At 43.3% G+C, this 15,756-nt stretch overlaps 6 protein-coding genes across 6 annotated transcripts; 3 read left to right on the top strand and 3 right to left on the bottom strand.

Moving 5' to 3' along the window:
* Positions 1 to 239: 239 nt before the first annotated feature.
* Positions 240 to 4,541, bottom strand: V865_000461 (uncharacterized protein; the record flags this gene model as incomplete). Its single annotated transcript, XM_066224292.1, has 8 exons — positions 240 to 471; positions 605 to 825; positions 900 to 1,155; positions 1,227 to 1,461; positions 1,535 to 1,756; positions 1,817 to 1,944; positions 1,998 to 4,243; positions 4,296 to 4,541. The coding sequence occupies 8 exons, from the start codon at positions 4,539 to 4,541 to the stop codon at positions 240 to 242; spliced, it is 3,786 nt and encodes a 1,261-aa protein (XP_066080389.1).
* Positions 4,542 to 5,026: 485 nt separating this feature from the next.
* V865_000460 (uncharacterized protein) lies at positions 5,027 to 8,479 on the top strand (the record flags this gene model as incomplete). The annotated part of the gene is made up of 13 exons (XM_066224291.1): positions 5,027 to 5,095; positions 5,156 to 5,234; positions 5,306 to 5,529; positions 5,614 to 5,974; positions 6,040 to 6,165; positions 6,218 to 6,331; positions 6,383 to 6,562; positions 6,620 to 7,077; positions 7,193 to 7,272; positions 7,322 to 7,440; positions 7,494 to 7,565; positions 7,656 to 7,838; positions 7,941 to 8,479. 13 exons carry the CDS (start codon positions 5,027 to 5,029, stop codon positions 8,477 to 8,479), a joined length of 2,604 nt encoding a protein of 867 aa, XP_066080388.1.
* A 696-nt stretch (positions 8,480 to 9,175) lies between these two features.
* On the bottom strand, positions 9,176 to 10,338 carry V865_000459 (uncharacterized protein; the record flags this gene model as incomplete). Its single annotated transcript, XM_066224290.1, has 2 exons — positions 9,176 to 10,228; positions 10,297 to 10,338. 2 exons carry the CDS (start codon positions 10,336 to 10,338, stop codon positions 9,176 to 9,178), a joined length of 1,095 nt encoding a protein of 364 aa, XP_066080387.1.
* A 655-nt stretch (positions 10,339 to 10,993) lies between these two features.
* V865_000458 (uncharacterized protein) lies at positions 10,994 to 12,271 on the top strand (the record flags this gene model as incomplete). Its single annotated transcript, XM_066224289.1, has 1 exon — positions 10,994 to 12,271. The coding sequence occupies one exon, from the start codon at positions 10,994 to 10,996 to the stop codon at positions 12,269 to 12,271; it is 1,278 nt and encodes a 425-aa protein (XP_066080386.1).
* Positions 12,272 to 12,888: 617 nt separating this feature from the next.
* On the top strand, positions 12,889 to 14,052 carry V865_000457 (uncharacterized protein; the record flags this gene model as incomplete). The annotated part of the gene is made up of 2 exons (XM_066224288.1): positions 12,889 to 13,342; positions 13,427 to 14,052. 2 exons carry the CDS (start codon positions 12,889 to 12,891, stop codon positions 14,050 to 14,052), a joined length of 1,080 nt encoding a protein of 359 aa, XP_066080385.1.
* A 373-nt stretch (positions 14,053 to 14,425) lies between these two features.
* On the bottom strand, positions 14,426 to 15,409 carry V865_000456 (uncharacterized protein; the record flags this gene model as incomplete). The annotated part of the gene is made up of 1 exon (XM_066224287.1): positions 14,426 to 15,409. One exon carries the CDS (start codon positions 15,407 to 15,409, stop codon positions 14,426 to 14,428), a length of 984 nt encoding a protein of 327 aa, XP_066080384.1.
* Between the last annotated feature and the right edge of the window lie 347 nt (positions 15,410 to 15,756).

The following is a 15,756-nucleotide window of genomic DNA, read 5'->3' as shown; positions in this document are numbered from 1 at the left end:
AAATGATATGCACGGATATGAAAGTGAGATATCGATGTGAATGTACAACTGGAACATAACGACGAGATTGAGCATGATTCACCTCCACTTGGATCCATCCTGTGGCTGGTAAAGTCAATCTCATATTTCACTCTTTTGTGCATTCCCTCATCAAAGGTGTCCAGTCCACTGTATCGATAATGAAGACATGAAACTGATGGTTGAGATGCTATAGCTACAATACATCGTGAAAGCTTAGTCTAGGTGTAAGAATCAAATTTATCCGCCATCATCATCAGCATGTCTTTTTCCTTCTTTGCCCATTCTCCAGCCAATTCCCTTCTGACGTCCATCTCTTTCAGCGTATCCACCGCCTTGAGCGTTATCTGATACCCTCCTGAGATGGGTCGATGATCAGATACGGTAGGCTCGTATCGTCTGTAATTGATGTTTTTGATATGTGGGGATTTTCGATATAGTATTCGATCACACCTGCGCGATAATCGTACATTAGCTTATATACTTTGTTATGATAATGATTACGCTCATCTGACGTGTATTTTTATTTTCGCACACGTATATGACGATATAATTGGAAACATGGATCGAGATCAAAACCACTCACCAAGCAGGTATACGTCTCTTCTCACTCGAATCATAATCATGAGTTCCCGGATTATATTTGTAGGTAGGTGGGAAAGTGATAGGGGCCTCTTCGAAACTTCTTAATCTGAACGCATGATTACTTCTCATCTCTTTACGTAGTTGATCGTGTTCTAGTAGGTACGGTAATTCACCAGCTGCAATGGATGATATGACATTTTCACGACGTTGGTCGATACGGTACTGCTCGAAGCTCATCAGTAATTGGAAACCAGCCATTCACTAATTTTTAAGCTATACTGAGACTAATCACTCACATTCAGATCACCATTGAGCACCACCAATTCATGATCCAATATACCAGTTCCATTCCCACCATGAACAAACGGTATCTCCTCATTTGAAGCAGGGAAAATCGCCTTATCTTCCATTATCGCAGCCAAATCCGCATTCCTAGCTGATTTCTGAGATTGTCCAGCAGCAAGATGAACATTGATGAAACACAGCGAAGTATCATCCATAACAATTCGAGAAACGATCGCTCCCTTGTTTCCGTATATTCCTCCGATACCTCTATAGAAGCATCCCGAAAACTATCAGTGTCGTTCTCAAACAATAAAGCTTGTAAGAACGATATCACTCACCGTTTGACAGTAGTTATATCCAGATTTCTCAGTCTATCTTTCTCACTACTCTTGACGAAAATACAGGTAAACAATCCTACCAGATTCTCCGAATGTATCTTGACGTAGGGCGTATCAGATGGCATACTCATTCGTACAGCTTGAGTAAGCTTCTCCAGCCATTGGCGATAAGCGTGAGAAACTTTATCCGACCCCGACGAAGAATCCTTGTTCTTTCCGCCAAATAGAAGGGTTTCTGAAAGAAATCCGAGGGTGATCAGTCATCCCTTCAGACAAATCGAGTTGACTAAATGAAACAAGCCACTCACTCGCAGTGATCTTCTTATCAGTCAGAGGGATGACTTCCTGAAAACCAAAAACGATGATTTCCGGCGAATCCACACTGTTCAGACATTCTTCCAACCATTTAGAATTCGCTTCCGACCCAGTCAAATCGGTGGGCTTGGCACTGTCGATATTCCACGAACAGACCAAAAGCTTGATATCTCGATAAGTGCAATAATCGGCTTGTCGTATCAACAGTTGTTTATCTGTTCCAACAATGATCAGCTAAGCTCCGTGATGTAATAAAGAATGGATAGAAAGCTCACCAATCCAATCTACAGATAACAGTCCATCCCACGCTCTCATACAGTCCCTGGCGAAAGACCAACAAGTGTATCTACCAGCGTACTCAATAGACCACGGATCGACCACCAGCGCTTGGACGGGATTATCCCTATTTTCAGACCCATCAGTACACAGTACCCGAAGCAATTCAGCCAGACTTACGAATGTCCTGTCCACTGATTGATAGTTAACCAAGGTCTTTGACACACATCATATACGCTAATTTGACCTTTCCTATTGCCCGCCCACAACCTATCACCTACACCTTCCAGGGCCAGTATATCCGTAGTGGAAATCTTCAATACTTGAATACAATTGTATTCTTTCATATCCCATAAAGATACGAAACCACCTTCATGTCCTAGATAAATTACATTTCCTTCTAGTGGTATATACGTTGCAGAGGTCACTGCACCTGTCCATTCAGTTGTAAAAGCTACTTTTGCAGGAGGCATATTTCCTTCCGAGCACGGATCATATATCCTTATAGTTGGTCCCTTTGACGTACTTGCAGAAGTGGTAGATCGGGCAGCGGGTCCGGAAGAAGTCCACAATTTGCCACAAATCATCTTCGCAAAAGTGAACTTTTCACCTATCCTCAATGTCCTAATTAACAATGGTGATTTACCTTCTATATCACCCACATCATACACAAGCATTTTACCTGATTCATCCAACGTAATGAGGTTCTTGCGATGTCTGAAGATATGCGAGATCGAGGAGTTATGGGCAAAAGCCTTGGTCGAACTAACATTTCCTGTTGATATGTCCAATTCCCACAAATGACCATCTTTAGTCCCACACCATAGGTATCTACCTTCTTCAGCTAAAGTAGCTCCGGGACGAAAACACATAGCAGTCACTCTAGGTTCTTTACTTCTATGTTCTAAACCTGTCTCTTTGAGGTCTACGATGGATATCGGTTGATCACTCAACTGAGTATCGTATACTCTGACATGATGAGCACCAGTGCAGACGTATCGTCCAAATGTCGCAAATGCAGATACATGATGACAATCTCGGATCTTCAGATCGGGTCGGAAGTTAGGTGTACGTCGATTGGCTTCTGTAGAGTCTGGAAAATCCTCTAACATTCGCTTAGCTGCTGCTGAGAGTCCAGCGATGGCTGTGGATTCGTCAGGTTCGTCATCTTCATCTTCAGAATAATTCTCCTCTTTCTCTTTATCCCCAGAGTTGGTTCGCCGGCGCGGAGGGGACGAAGAAATCGAGGCGCTGTTCATGAGCGCACTTCGCAGAGGTGGCGGAGGCAGGTCGTTGGTGTTTTCTCTACTTCTGGAAGGAGATGCAGGGTGCGAAGGTGGGGGTGCTATACCGTTCACTGGAAGGGTAGCAGTCCTGCTGGGTAGTCGAGGTGGTGGCGGCTGGGTTTCATTCTCCGATTTGGTCAGAGTACTTGCACGTGAGCGTTGCGGTAGTCGAGGTGGCGGAGGTCCAGAACCAGAATCACTCGTTGATGACATCGTTGCCATCAGAGCAGGAGAAAGAGCGGGTTTGTTGGCTGGAATTGGAGGTGGGATTGGAAGGGGTTCAAGGGATTCTGGCGAAGCTATGGTGGGTCTACGTAGAGGGAGCTGAGGCGGAGTAGGCTTATCGGCAACAGGTGTTGCCTCTTGAGGTATAGCAGGACTGGAGATGTCGCGTGAAGGAGGAGGTGTCGGACTTGACGTATTGCGAGGCGGAGGTTTATGAGCTCTATTCGGTGCTGGAGGGGCAGGTGAGGAAGTCCGTGAGATTGGTGGGGGTGGAGCGGGTCTGTGACCTGGTGTATCTTCATTGGAGATTGGCGATGAAGCAAGCTCCATCGTACTTTCTTTAGCTGGTGAAAGAGCGATCGGTCTCTCGGTCTTCCCGTCAGTCGAAGTACGCTTGATGGTAGGAGCGGATATCTGCTTGGCAGACATAGCTGGAGCAGCTGGCCTGGGAGCATCCGCAGATACTGATCTAGGAAGCGAAGCGGTAGACGAAGAGGCTTCTGCATTAGCACCAAAGTTGAAGCGCTCTCGAAGGGATTTAACGGAAGCGATGTGTTCTTCTTCTTGGGAGCCTTCAGACGATCCTGTAGGTGTTGCTACAACCGATGAAGGTTTGCTGGGTACAGCTGGTGCAGGTCGGCGAGCGGGTTTTGGGGACGTGGGTATCGGTCCAGCAGAAAGAGAAGGCGAGGCAAGAGGAGTGGCGGGCTGAGATGAGGGAAGCTGGATGGTCGAAGGGGCAAGTGTCTGTGATGGTGCGAGAGTGGCTTCATTAGATCCGTTGGAGGAGGTTGATGGCAAAGATGGTTTCGGAGTGGTCGGTCTAGAAGGTGGTGCAGTGGGAGGTAACTTAGCAGAGGGAGGCTGAGGAGGTGACGAGCTGAGAGGAGAAGTGGGACGAGAAATTGAGACGGGCTTTTGAGAATGTCAGTTTGCGTCAGGGTAGTTATTTTTCCAGTCAGCTCACCTTCAGACCGCTGCTGTGTCCATTTACATCCGAGCTCGCCGACTTGCCAAGATCCACGCTGTTCTTCGGTGTGAAGCCATTTCTGCCACCCGACGAAGACTTCTGCATCCCATTGACCACCGTCGGACCATTCGCAGCAGCTAGGTTTTCGAATCGTGACCGAAGCGAAGCGATGCTCCGGGGCTGCTCATCATCCCCTGCATCACCCATCGAGGATGTTCTTGATCGCGAGGGGTAGTCGTCCATGGTAGTGGTAGTGGCAAGAAAAGCTGGCAGGCTAAGCGCGGTCGGGAGTTTAAGTGTACATGAGAAGATGGGACGACCTTTGTTGCTGTCCTGGTTGTTCTGAGAGTCGACGTTGAATGACCAAGACCCGTATGACACCTCGTTGTACCCAAAGGCTGAATGTTCCTTGATCCAGAATACGTGTGCTGCGGTGGGATATGGATTATAGGATGTAAGTTATACGTTGATGTTGATGCTGTGTTTAACATGTATGAGTACATCACCTTGCTGAGTAGAGCGAGTGCGGGGTAAAGCGGGACAAGTTGGGTGACAGAGTGAGCCTGACAATCGTTTTGGTGATCAAAGTCATATTTCGAAACGTAACTTACAGCATAGGCAACGATCGTTGAGCGAACGATTACTCTCTTTCATCATAGCTGCACCAAATCCATCTGACCGCTCATCCCTTCAAAACACACCACTGGACAGACCGAGAGACACTCACGATGGCCCACGCTGCACCAAAACACAGACAGCTGCCAGATAAGGAGAGCAAGCTCTTCAGAGAATTGCTCGTACGTTTCACCCATTTCGTTCAACTTTTACAGACTTTCGCTGATATTTGGGGTTAACAGACCCAATATGAGTTGAAGCAGTATAAAAAAGGTATAAAAGCTGCTGACACGATATTGAAGAAATTCCCTAATCATGGTGGTGCGTCAACCATTAGTTTTCAATCATACTACAATGCTGATCAGTATGTTATGCCGTTGTTGGATGATTAGAAACGCTCGCTCTCAAGGCACTCACTCTCCATTCGTCACTCCCCGAGCCACTGACAGTGTCAGCCGTACCTAAGAAGGAGGAAGCTGAAGCGATGGCTAGACTGGCTATCAAAAAGGATATTACAAGTCACATCACCTGGCATGTATTGGGTATCTTAGCTAAAAGTAGGAAAGATTGGGACGAAGCTAGTAGAGCATTTGCCATGGCCAGGAAACAGGATCCGGTGGGTTATCTCTCTCTTCACTTCTAGTGAAACATCAAAAACGATACGAAGAAAGTATCGCTAATTCATCTTGTAATATACTAGGATAATATCCCGTTAATACGAGATTCTATAGCCCTTCTCACTCATACTCGTCAATACCCTGCTGCTCTAGCCGCAAGACATCATTATCTCTTACTCCGACCTCAAATTCGATCATCATGGCTTGCTTTGGTCATTGCTCATCAGCTGAATGGAGATTTGGAAGAAGCATTGAAAGTGTATGACGATTATCAATCTACGCTAAAGGAGGAAGGTTCAACCGGACCGGAAAAATCACAGATCCTCTTGCATGTGATTAGGATCTGTATAGAAGCTGGAAAGGATCAAGAGGGTTTAGACAAGTTGAGACAAGGTGTGAGAGATGGAATCATCAGTCCGAGAGGTGAATGTACCTTACTCAAGGGTGAGTCCTCCAAAGTAAACCTATATACACATATACGTCGCATGACTCACACATTTGGGATATAGCACAAATGCTCGCTAATCTCGGAAGACAAGAGGATGCTCTGCAAACTTACCAAGAATTGTTAGAGCAGAACTCAGATAATCTGGAATACTACAAGGGATATCTAAGGACTAAGGGGATTGACTTGAGTGGGTATCTGTTTCACTTCACATCAATGACCGAAGCTGACTTCTATGTTAGATGTCGAACTGACCGATGAATCTCGCTCGAAAATCCTCGAAGCGTTGTCAACGTTCGCCGAGACATTCCCTCGTTCAGCTGCTCCTCGTCGTTTGGCTCTAGACTACTCAGCAGGTTAGTCTTAGCGCTCCGTATGAGCTGAACAACGCTGACTGACTCTTGCAGGTGACAAGTTCCGAGAACTTGCCAAGGCATATATCATCAAAGGACTAGAGAGGGGTGTACCATCCTTATTCGTCGACGTCAAGGGTGTATATAATGACTCTGAAAAGATGAAGGTTGTTGGTGAGATAATAGAAGATATCGTAAGCAGATTGGAGAAAGATGCGTCGTTGAGTGATGATGGTGAGTCGTGACCTAATTTTCCTGTTTTACATAGCATGCTCATATCATTTTGTATAGGCTCGATATCACCTCCAACAATGTTATTATGGGGATACTACTACCTTTCACTCCACTTATCCTATCCTCTACAACTCTCACCGAACTACACCAGATCACTAGAATTGCTCGATAAAGCAATAACCCACACCCCGACTTTACCAGAATTATACATGGCCAAAGCGATGGTTCTCAAACGATCAGGAGATCTACTAAACGCGGCATACGAGATGGAAAAAGCTAGGTTGTTGGACGGTCAGGATAGATTCTTAAATGGAAAATCGGCGAAATACTGGTTAAGAGCAGGAGAAGTCAAGAAAGCAGAAGAGTTATTAGCCATGTTCACCAAGAAGGATCTGACTCCTGTACAGGATTTGACGGATCTACAGTGTTTGTGGTTCCTCCAGGAAGAAGGGGATGCATATCGGAAAGGAGGTAATTTGGCGATGGCTTTGAAAAGGTATCAAGCTTTGGTCACTGTGAGTTGCACCCTCTGATACCTAGCCTAGCCCTATCACAGGAGTAGTCCTATCTACCATCTTCTATACTAGGTAATCATCAATAACGTTTCGCTGATAGCACCTTCTGCTCTAGGTTTTCCAAGATTACGAAGATGACCAATATGATTTCCATACCTACTGTATGAGGAGGATGACTTTCGGTGCATACGTATCGTAAGTGAAATTTACTTATGTAGCTGATATTTGCTAACAATGATATTAGTTTGATGAGGTATGAAGATCAACTTCGATCTCACCCAGCCTACTTCAAAGGTGCTCTCGCTGCTATCGAGATCTATACTCAGGTATTCGATGATCCCAGTATAACAGAGGAGAAGATTAGTGAGTTGATTGTGACACCCGAACTAGCAATAATTGACAAAGTATGATCGTAGGTCCAGAGGAAGAAGCCGAACGTAAGAAACAAGCTAAGAAAGCTCAAAAAGCCGAAGCGAAAGCTAAGAAGGGTGAGTGATGAGTCATTTACGTGTCCATACACCGGGTCAATCTGAGTTAGTAATGACACTGATATTGGTATGGTGTATCATCGTTGATAGCGGCTGCTACATCAGGAGAGAAGAATGATCCAATCGTACCAGACTCTGACCCAACGGGTATCCAACTACTCAAATCTGAGACTCCAATAGACGACGCATTGAAATTATGGAAACCTCTTGAGAGATTGGCAGCGGAGAGAGTGGAAACTTGGTTGAGTGGTTATGAGATTTTCATCAGGAAGAGTGAGTCGATCTTGTATTCCATAGCGACAAGGACAAAGGCGAACAGGTTGGCTGGTATTGAGATAAGCTGATCAATTTCTTCCTTTCGACTTGTTTTTTTAGAGATATATCTCGCCGCCTTGAAATCACTTAAATCCTCTCAATCCATCTCCCCCTCAAATCCTAAATTACAATATCAAATCCTCCATTTCCACCAAACCACCTCCACATCATCAGAAGATATTCCTCAATCTATCAAATCGGTTATCGAAAACGAACTTGCATCTTTACTCACTACTTCCCCTGATGAATTCAGTACCTCGCTTGTTGATAAGGCCGAAACACCCGAAGAGATCTACTACGCTGCTAAAGGATTATCAGTAATTTCTCCCAGTGATAAAAAGAAAGTTACAGAGGTGTTGTTGAAATTGGGCGATTCGGACGTTATACCTCATATTGTATATATGGAAAAGTCCTTGACTCTCCTACAATCGATTGCTCCTGAAGATGTAGAGGAAGTCCAGAAGAAATTTAGAGAACGATGTCCGGACGCTTGGGTATTGGTCTCTCCCTCTGAGAAAGAGGAGAAAAGGAAAGGGTACGAAAGTGGGTTGGAAGGGTTTCAGGGTGAGCAGAATAAAGAGGATGAAAAGAAAAAATAGTCTGAGTAGTAGAGATAGATTATTTTGCATGATTGCATAGTACAGTATGACGTAGGATGGGCAAATGCATAATTCGAAATCGTAAACTACTGTTATCATGATGCAGTTTAACTGATGGTTTTCGAAGACTGTATCATACTGATTATTTACCAAGAGTCATTTGTCACCTGTCACTCGATAATTGAATGAGGACTTGATCATCGATGATGTCACTTGTCATACTGCACTGTATACGGATGACTGATTGCTTTCTGCTTTATACGTGTCGATCGAGAATACACATACAGTACATTTCGGATACATAGAAATTCTCTTATGGTACAGTATAAAGTGGCAGAAAAGCAGAACAGATGCATATTAAGATGCATATTACTGCAATCATCTTCGAAGATATATCGGATATATCGACAGGTAGGTGCGACATACAGCAGAAACACTACAGAATGATAGCATGACAGAGTGATAGACTCCACAATCAATAAACATTGACTCGAAATGATTTATAAGGAAAAAAGAAAAAATGCTATCGCTCATTGCTTTCAAAGATCCAGTCGAAACGCTTGATATCGGTAAGTTATACTGTAGTATCGCTTATGTTACACTTTTCTGTAAATCATGAATCGTAGATCTGATTAGCTGACATTCCAAGTTCTATCGCTGGAATCAAACTCACAACACGCATATCCAAGTTCCCACTTAAATCCTTCCTTTAGACTTGGCCTCCCCTCCCGAGCCTGCTTTACTTCTCTTACTATCCTTATCACTTCCACCAGTCTCCGATGCTCTCTTCTTCCCTTTTCGATCCTTTGATTCAGCAACTACAGCACCTGGTTCACCTTCTTCCTTTTTCTCTTTGCTCTCAACCTTTGAACCATCATCAGTGTCGGAAATGGCATCTTTATTCCCTTCGTTCTCGTGACTATCAACTTTTTCTTTGAGTTTCGCAATCTCTTCTTTCAAATTTTCATTCTCTTCTTCAATTTTCATCTTTTCTTCTTCCATCTTAGTCAATCGTTCATTCAATTCGGTATTTCGATTATTAGCAAATACCAATTCCTTCTTCATCTTCTTACTCCCCTCATCTTGATGATTGCTTTGGCTTTTACTTTTACGTTTTTGCAAATCTTCATATTTCACTTTCAAATCTTCATATTGCTTTTTGACAACAATTAGGTCATCGATCTGATCTTGAGTAGAAATGTTAATTGCAATTTGGTTGGACAACTCTTCGTCTGAACTTTTCAGTTGTTGGTTAAGTTGGTTGTTAGTCTCTTTAAGTGATTTTAGCTCGTCAAGTAGTTCTTTACGATGAAGTAAAAACAAATCAGAATCAGGATTAGAAAATTGATTGCCAATCATAACCTGATCTTCTTTCTTATTATCAACGATTAGTAAAAGTTGATTACATCGATCGATATCGCAATTGATATGTTCCATTTTTAATCTTCGAATTTCATCTTCTTTATCTTTGATCGTACTCTTCAGTCTCTCACCTTCCTCGATGTCATTGACTCGAGATGAATATTGCTTGAGTCGTTCATCCAATTGGGTAGTATCTCGGAAAAGCTTGGTGTATTCTTCTTCCTTGACTGCGAGTTGACCTTCGAGGATGATTGCTTTCCTCTCGGTCTCTTGGAGGGCATTGCGAAGTATGGTAGTCTCGTCCAAAGGGGGTGCAGATGAGTTTGCCGAGCTGGATGATGGCACTCCTAGAGCTGAGGAGGACGAAGAGGAAGAGGAAGAGGAAATCTGACAAGGGAAGATGAAGCAATCCCGTGATTATCTTCTCCTGAGAAGAGAATGTGGCGCTGACTCACGTTGGTTTTGTTTGATTTGGCAGAACGTCTTGTGGGTGGCATCTTGACCTCTGGGTACCTTGATGAAGCAGTCTCAATACATTGGGATGTATATGGATATTCTTGTGAGAGAGAAAGATGATGGAAGAAGAAGGAAGGACATCAATCCATGATATCCTTCTGATGTATGTCGTTATCGGCTGACTTAAGTGATATCACCGCACGGACCACTGCCACATACTGAAAAAGGTGCACGGATCACCATCGATACGATCACCATCAAAGGACGTCACTCGCAGCTCGATAAACATTGCCATTGCCTCATGTGCTTCTACTCTTTCATCCTCTTCATTCCCTACTCTCCAAATGATCATCTATAAATCACATATACTTCCATGCAGCACAGCTCATTCAAGATATCCAATGCGACACTCAGCCAGGAACGGTAGACCTTGATACAAATACAGTGGAAACAATCCGACAGGTGAGTGATGCCTATTGAACTAAACACTCAAGGTGTCCAGAGAGAGCATCCTTATACCATCATGTCTTATGATCATGCATATTCTTTAATGACTGCTTTGTGACTAACCTCAAGAAGAATATGCTAATTGCTTCCCGGTCTTTCAGCCAGCCAAGAAAATACAGTACAACACTTATCACATCCTCCTCCACAAAACAAATCCTTCCTTCCATCTGACCTATCTACTTCCTCACAATGGAATCACCTGTCACCGAATCATCCCCTCTCTCACTCCCTTCTTCTCCTTCTCGTCAAAGAAGTGAAAAACCCGATATCGAATTTCTCGAGGAATTAGCGAAGAAGGGTTTCTGGGATATCGAATATGAGTTAAACATGTTCGCCAAAACTCAAGGATATAAATATCAGTTGAACGTTGTTACGCATTATGGTTTACCTAAAAAAGCTAGATCCCACTTCAAGCTATATTGTTCCCATTTCCTGAATGGGAATGGGAATGGTAAAGGAAATAATCTCAACTCAAGTTCAAGCTCGTCGTCGAGGAAAACATGTAAACATGTTTTGTCTTTCAAATATATTGGTCAATGCTCAGGAGAGTATGATCCTTTGGATGGTCCTTTTGAACTGGACTATGAAGAAAAATCACCTATCAACCAAAATCATAATCACCCGCCATCGAAATGTTACACTTTAGGACAGGTTCCAAGTAAAGAGGAAAGAATATCAAATCATGATAAGAGGATGAATAAGATGACTATTTCAATGAACAAATCCATTGCTCAAATACCAGCCCACCGTCCTACTCCGACCGCGACCCTGACACCAACTCAAGTTTCATATCCAGAAGGAGTAGGCTCAACTGATGATGCGCAATCTTCTCATAACAATCATCACCAAAATGAGAATAATCAAGGGGATGCAAGTGGACACGCACATAATTATCTATACGACGATCAATATCCCGCTCAACTAGTGAGAACGTCATCCGAACAAGATACAGTACAGGTCCACAAAGGAATATCCTTTGCATCAAAGCGAAATACGCAACAATCAAATCATCTTATTGGACAAGAGGTCTTGCATATCGGTTCACCTATGGGTTACACTCGTCATCAAGGTGATGACGCTTCAGATGATCAAAGGCCAAACGACCTTCAAGAGGAAGGAAGTAAGGATGAAGACATACCTTGGACTTTCAACTTGGATAAGTTGAATTCACATTTCGAGAGATTCCAAAGGAAGATCAAGCAAAGTGAAATTGAGAATTTGGAGTTGAAAAGAAAATTGAGGGTCCTCGAAGCTCGACTGGGAGATGAAGACAATTTACAGCTGATCAAAGATGAGCGTGATACGTACAAGAGGAAATATGAAGAGTTGAAGGCGATCACGAAAGAGCAGCACAGATTGCTGGAAAATGATAGAAAGAGAAGACAGGACTTTGAGAGATCAGAGAAGGATAGTTCGGATAAGAAGAGGAAAGTGGATGAAAGATGGTTAGCGTTGTTGGAGGATTGACGTCTCATCTCATTAGAGTATTTGTATCTGAAGTTACATTTTGGGGTGATATTAGTACGGTTCTCTATCATGGTTCATTGATGTTCATCGTCTGCTTCTGTTGTAAATACAATTACTATGGATGGACCTAGGTGACAAGTAAGAGAATGATGGGATGAATGGGGTGCCACGCACAGGCCACCGCGTTTGATCATCAAGCAAAGAAGCAAAGTGGGGCAATTGGAATTGAATCTGGATTTGATGAGACTGCTTTTCCCTTCCCTTCTTCCCCATTTTCAATATCAATTCTCATCCTCATCCTCATCTAATCCTATTGGTGAATTTGAGCCACTACCCACCCATAAGTATTTGTGGGATTCCCGACAACAAGGTGAGTCGATTACCGCCTCGTAATGTTTACCTGGTGGAGGTCGTCCACCTATGTATCGTCGTCGAGGAAGATCGCCCCTTTCCAGATACGTATACCTCTTATCAACATGATTACGCCGTCTAAGCACAATGGGATGCTTCAATATTTCCATCACATTGTGAACCAGATGCTTACGTCTAATGACTGATCATGCAGCCCAAGTCGACGAAACCTGCCACACATAACCTCCTTCTTACCTTGGGAAACAATGTTCGGCCTAGATCTCAACAAACCTTCCCGGTTTTCGACTTCGTCCTTGCTTACTGCCAGAAACATCAGTAAGACTCCCACTATCGATTTCGTCGAAGATATAGCATTCAACTCATTTTGGGAGATTGAATATCAGTTGAATCTATTCGCTAAAAAGGAAGGTTACAAATATTCAGTTGGGAGAGCGGGTATACCTAGAGGGAAAAAATTGAATTTCCGATTATCTTGTTATCAATCTCTTCCTAATAAAAATCAACAAGCTTGTAAACACGCATTATCATTTAAGAATGTTGGAGGTGACTTGAATGACCCAGCTAAAGGACCTTTCGAACTTGTCACGGATAAGATTTTCAAACATAATCATCCGCCAATACAGCGATTCCTTAATTCGAGAGTACCTACACCTCACGAGAGGAAGATGGAACATGATAATAGGAGAGTAGCATGTGTTGGTCAGATGTTTGTATAAGGAAATACTAAATATGGGGCGGTGGACATTGGCGATGAGGAGGAAGAAGATTCTGATAATGAGGTAGGAGAAGAGGAGGAAGGGATAGAAAAAGAAGCTGGAGAGGATCCTGATAACGAAATAGGAGAGAATTTAGAAGAAGAAGAACATCCAGATCCCCTAGATGTATTAACCGACTCTTCCTCGTCGTCCTTCGTCTATTCAGAGCCAGAAAGTTCCGTGAAAGAACCAAAGATGAGGATCATGAGAAGTAATGCCGATATCGTCACATCGAGTATCGGACAAGTACGAGTCAACGAACTGATGGTAGAGATTGAAGGACTCCGGGGGAGGTACGATCAAACTGAGAAAGAGGTTCAAGATGATAGAAGAGAGTTAGATATTGTCAAAGCGGAAAGAGAGAAAGTGAAAGGTCAAATTGCCGAAATGAAAATTAAGAATGATGGGTTGAACGCTCAGTTGGCAGAGTTGAAGAGGGAAAATGAACAACTCCGGGATCAGGTCAAATCGATGGAGGATCAACGCGATCCGTATAAGTTGAAGTATGAAGATCTCAGGAGAATTACCAAAGAACGCATGAGGTTCATGGAGGAAGATGAAAAGAGAAGAGCGGAAGCTGCTGAGATTGAGAGGATGCAAAATGAGAAGAAGAGAAAATTGGATGAGAGTTTCTTTGGATTTTTGGAGGACTGATGTTCATCGCCCGACAAGGCCTCGATGAATAGGTGGGAGTGGGATATTCGGTAGGAACGCCGTTGATGAGAGAAAGATGAATACAATGAGATCTTGCTCGCCAAGGGGATATGAGTGGGATTATGAATCTTTTGGGTATATGGGTTCCGAACGATAAATATGAACAATATGCCATACATCTTGTGAAATCATCTTTAAGGTAGGTTTGAATTTGATCCTAGAAAGAATCAGGTAATTTCATGTACTTAAAGCAAGAGATGTGAAAGATGTGAATATGATACGTACAACCAACATCTGCGATGAGACCAAACATCCACATTTCTTCTTATTCATCAAATCAAACAATCCTTGCGTCCCTTGGATTAACTTTTTTCTACTTCCCTCCCTTGTCATCCTGCCCTTCGATGATCTTCAATTTCCCCTCAATCTCTTCCCGTAATCTATCAATCTCCTTCTCTTTCTGCTCCAGCATTTCATTCGCTTCTTCATTCTCCATCTTCGCTTTATCAATGATCTTACTCAACTTGTCATTCTTCTTTTTCAACTCTTCTATTTCACTTTGTTTATCTTTTCCCTTCTTATTCGATTCCTGCAATTTCTGTTTTTCATCCTTCACCTCATCCTGCTTCTTCTTATAATCGCCTTTCAACTCCTTCTCCTTCTGTTCCAATTGTTTCCTATATCTCTTTTTGATATTCGATATGGATGTCTTGTAACTCTTCAATTTATCTTCATTCCCTCCCATTTGCTTTATCTCTTCGCTCAACTTTGCATTTTGAGTCTCTAGATTTTGATTTATATAATGTAATTCTTGATTCTCTAATATCTTATCTGATAGGTCTTTATTAGTCTCGATTAATTGGCTGTTCAGCCTTTCGATACGCTTCTCTTGGTCCTTACATATCGCTTTTAGACCTCCTATCGTCCCATCCTGGCTCTCCGGTTCATCTACAACCGATGAACGACAGAGTATATCATCCAACACATCCTTCCTACTTTTGTCTTTCTGCCTAGTCAACTCCAACTTCAACGCCCTCAACTCATTCTCAAGCTCTTTCCTGATGGGATCTAAACCCGCCTGCAGATACGTCCTCTCTTCCTCTAACTCAGTCAATTTCACTCGGACCGTAATGATCTCATCAGATTGGTGGGTAGTTGTATACCTCAATCCGCCCACTTGATCCTCTAATATGGCATTCTTACGCTCGAGGTCGGATAAGCGTGAACGCAAGATGGTGCTCTCGTCTGGTAAATGGGTGGTATGCTCGACGGTGGACGCTATACTATGTGTGTCATCGCTTGTCGAGCCGTCGACGAGTGACCAGGAGGACTGAGAGGCAGAGGGGGAAGTGGACATTGTGAGTTGCGAGATGAACGTCTTACATCTAGATGTAGGTTGAATGAAAGAGTAGGAACGACAGTGTGAGTGAATTGGGGGACGAGTGGCTGAGGGAGGAAGAAGAGAAGATGGGAGCTTCCCATGTGCAATAGGGATATATTCATATGACTCGAGTTGAAGGGGAGAATCTATCTTCTCCGACTCATTCAATGCACTCTCACATCACATCACATCACTTTACTTTCGGAACCGGGAATCGATATAACCATATTCCGTGCCTGAATAACCCCGCGCCGTCGTGTCCGTTCCCAACTCACTGAACACAGCATACAAAATAACAGTTAGAACGACAGTCTTTCGTTCGC

This window comes from Kwoniella europaea, chromosome 1 (assembly GCF_036810445.1).
Source record: "Kwoniella europaea PYCC6329 chromosome 1, complete sequence".
In the NCBI taxonomy this organism is placed as follows: domain Eukaryota; kingdom Fungi; phylum Basidiomycota; class Tremellomycetes; order Tremellales; family Cryptococcaceae; genus Kwoniella; species Kwoniella europaea.
The sequence above is the reverse complement of the archived record's forward strand: the minus strand, read 5'-3'. Positions and strand labels throughout refer to the sequence as shown.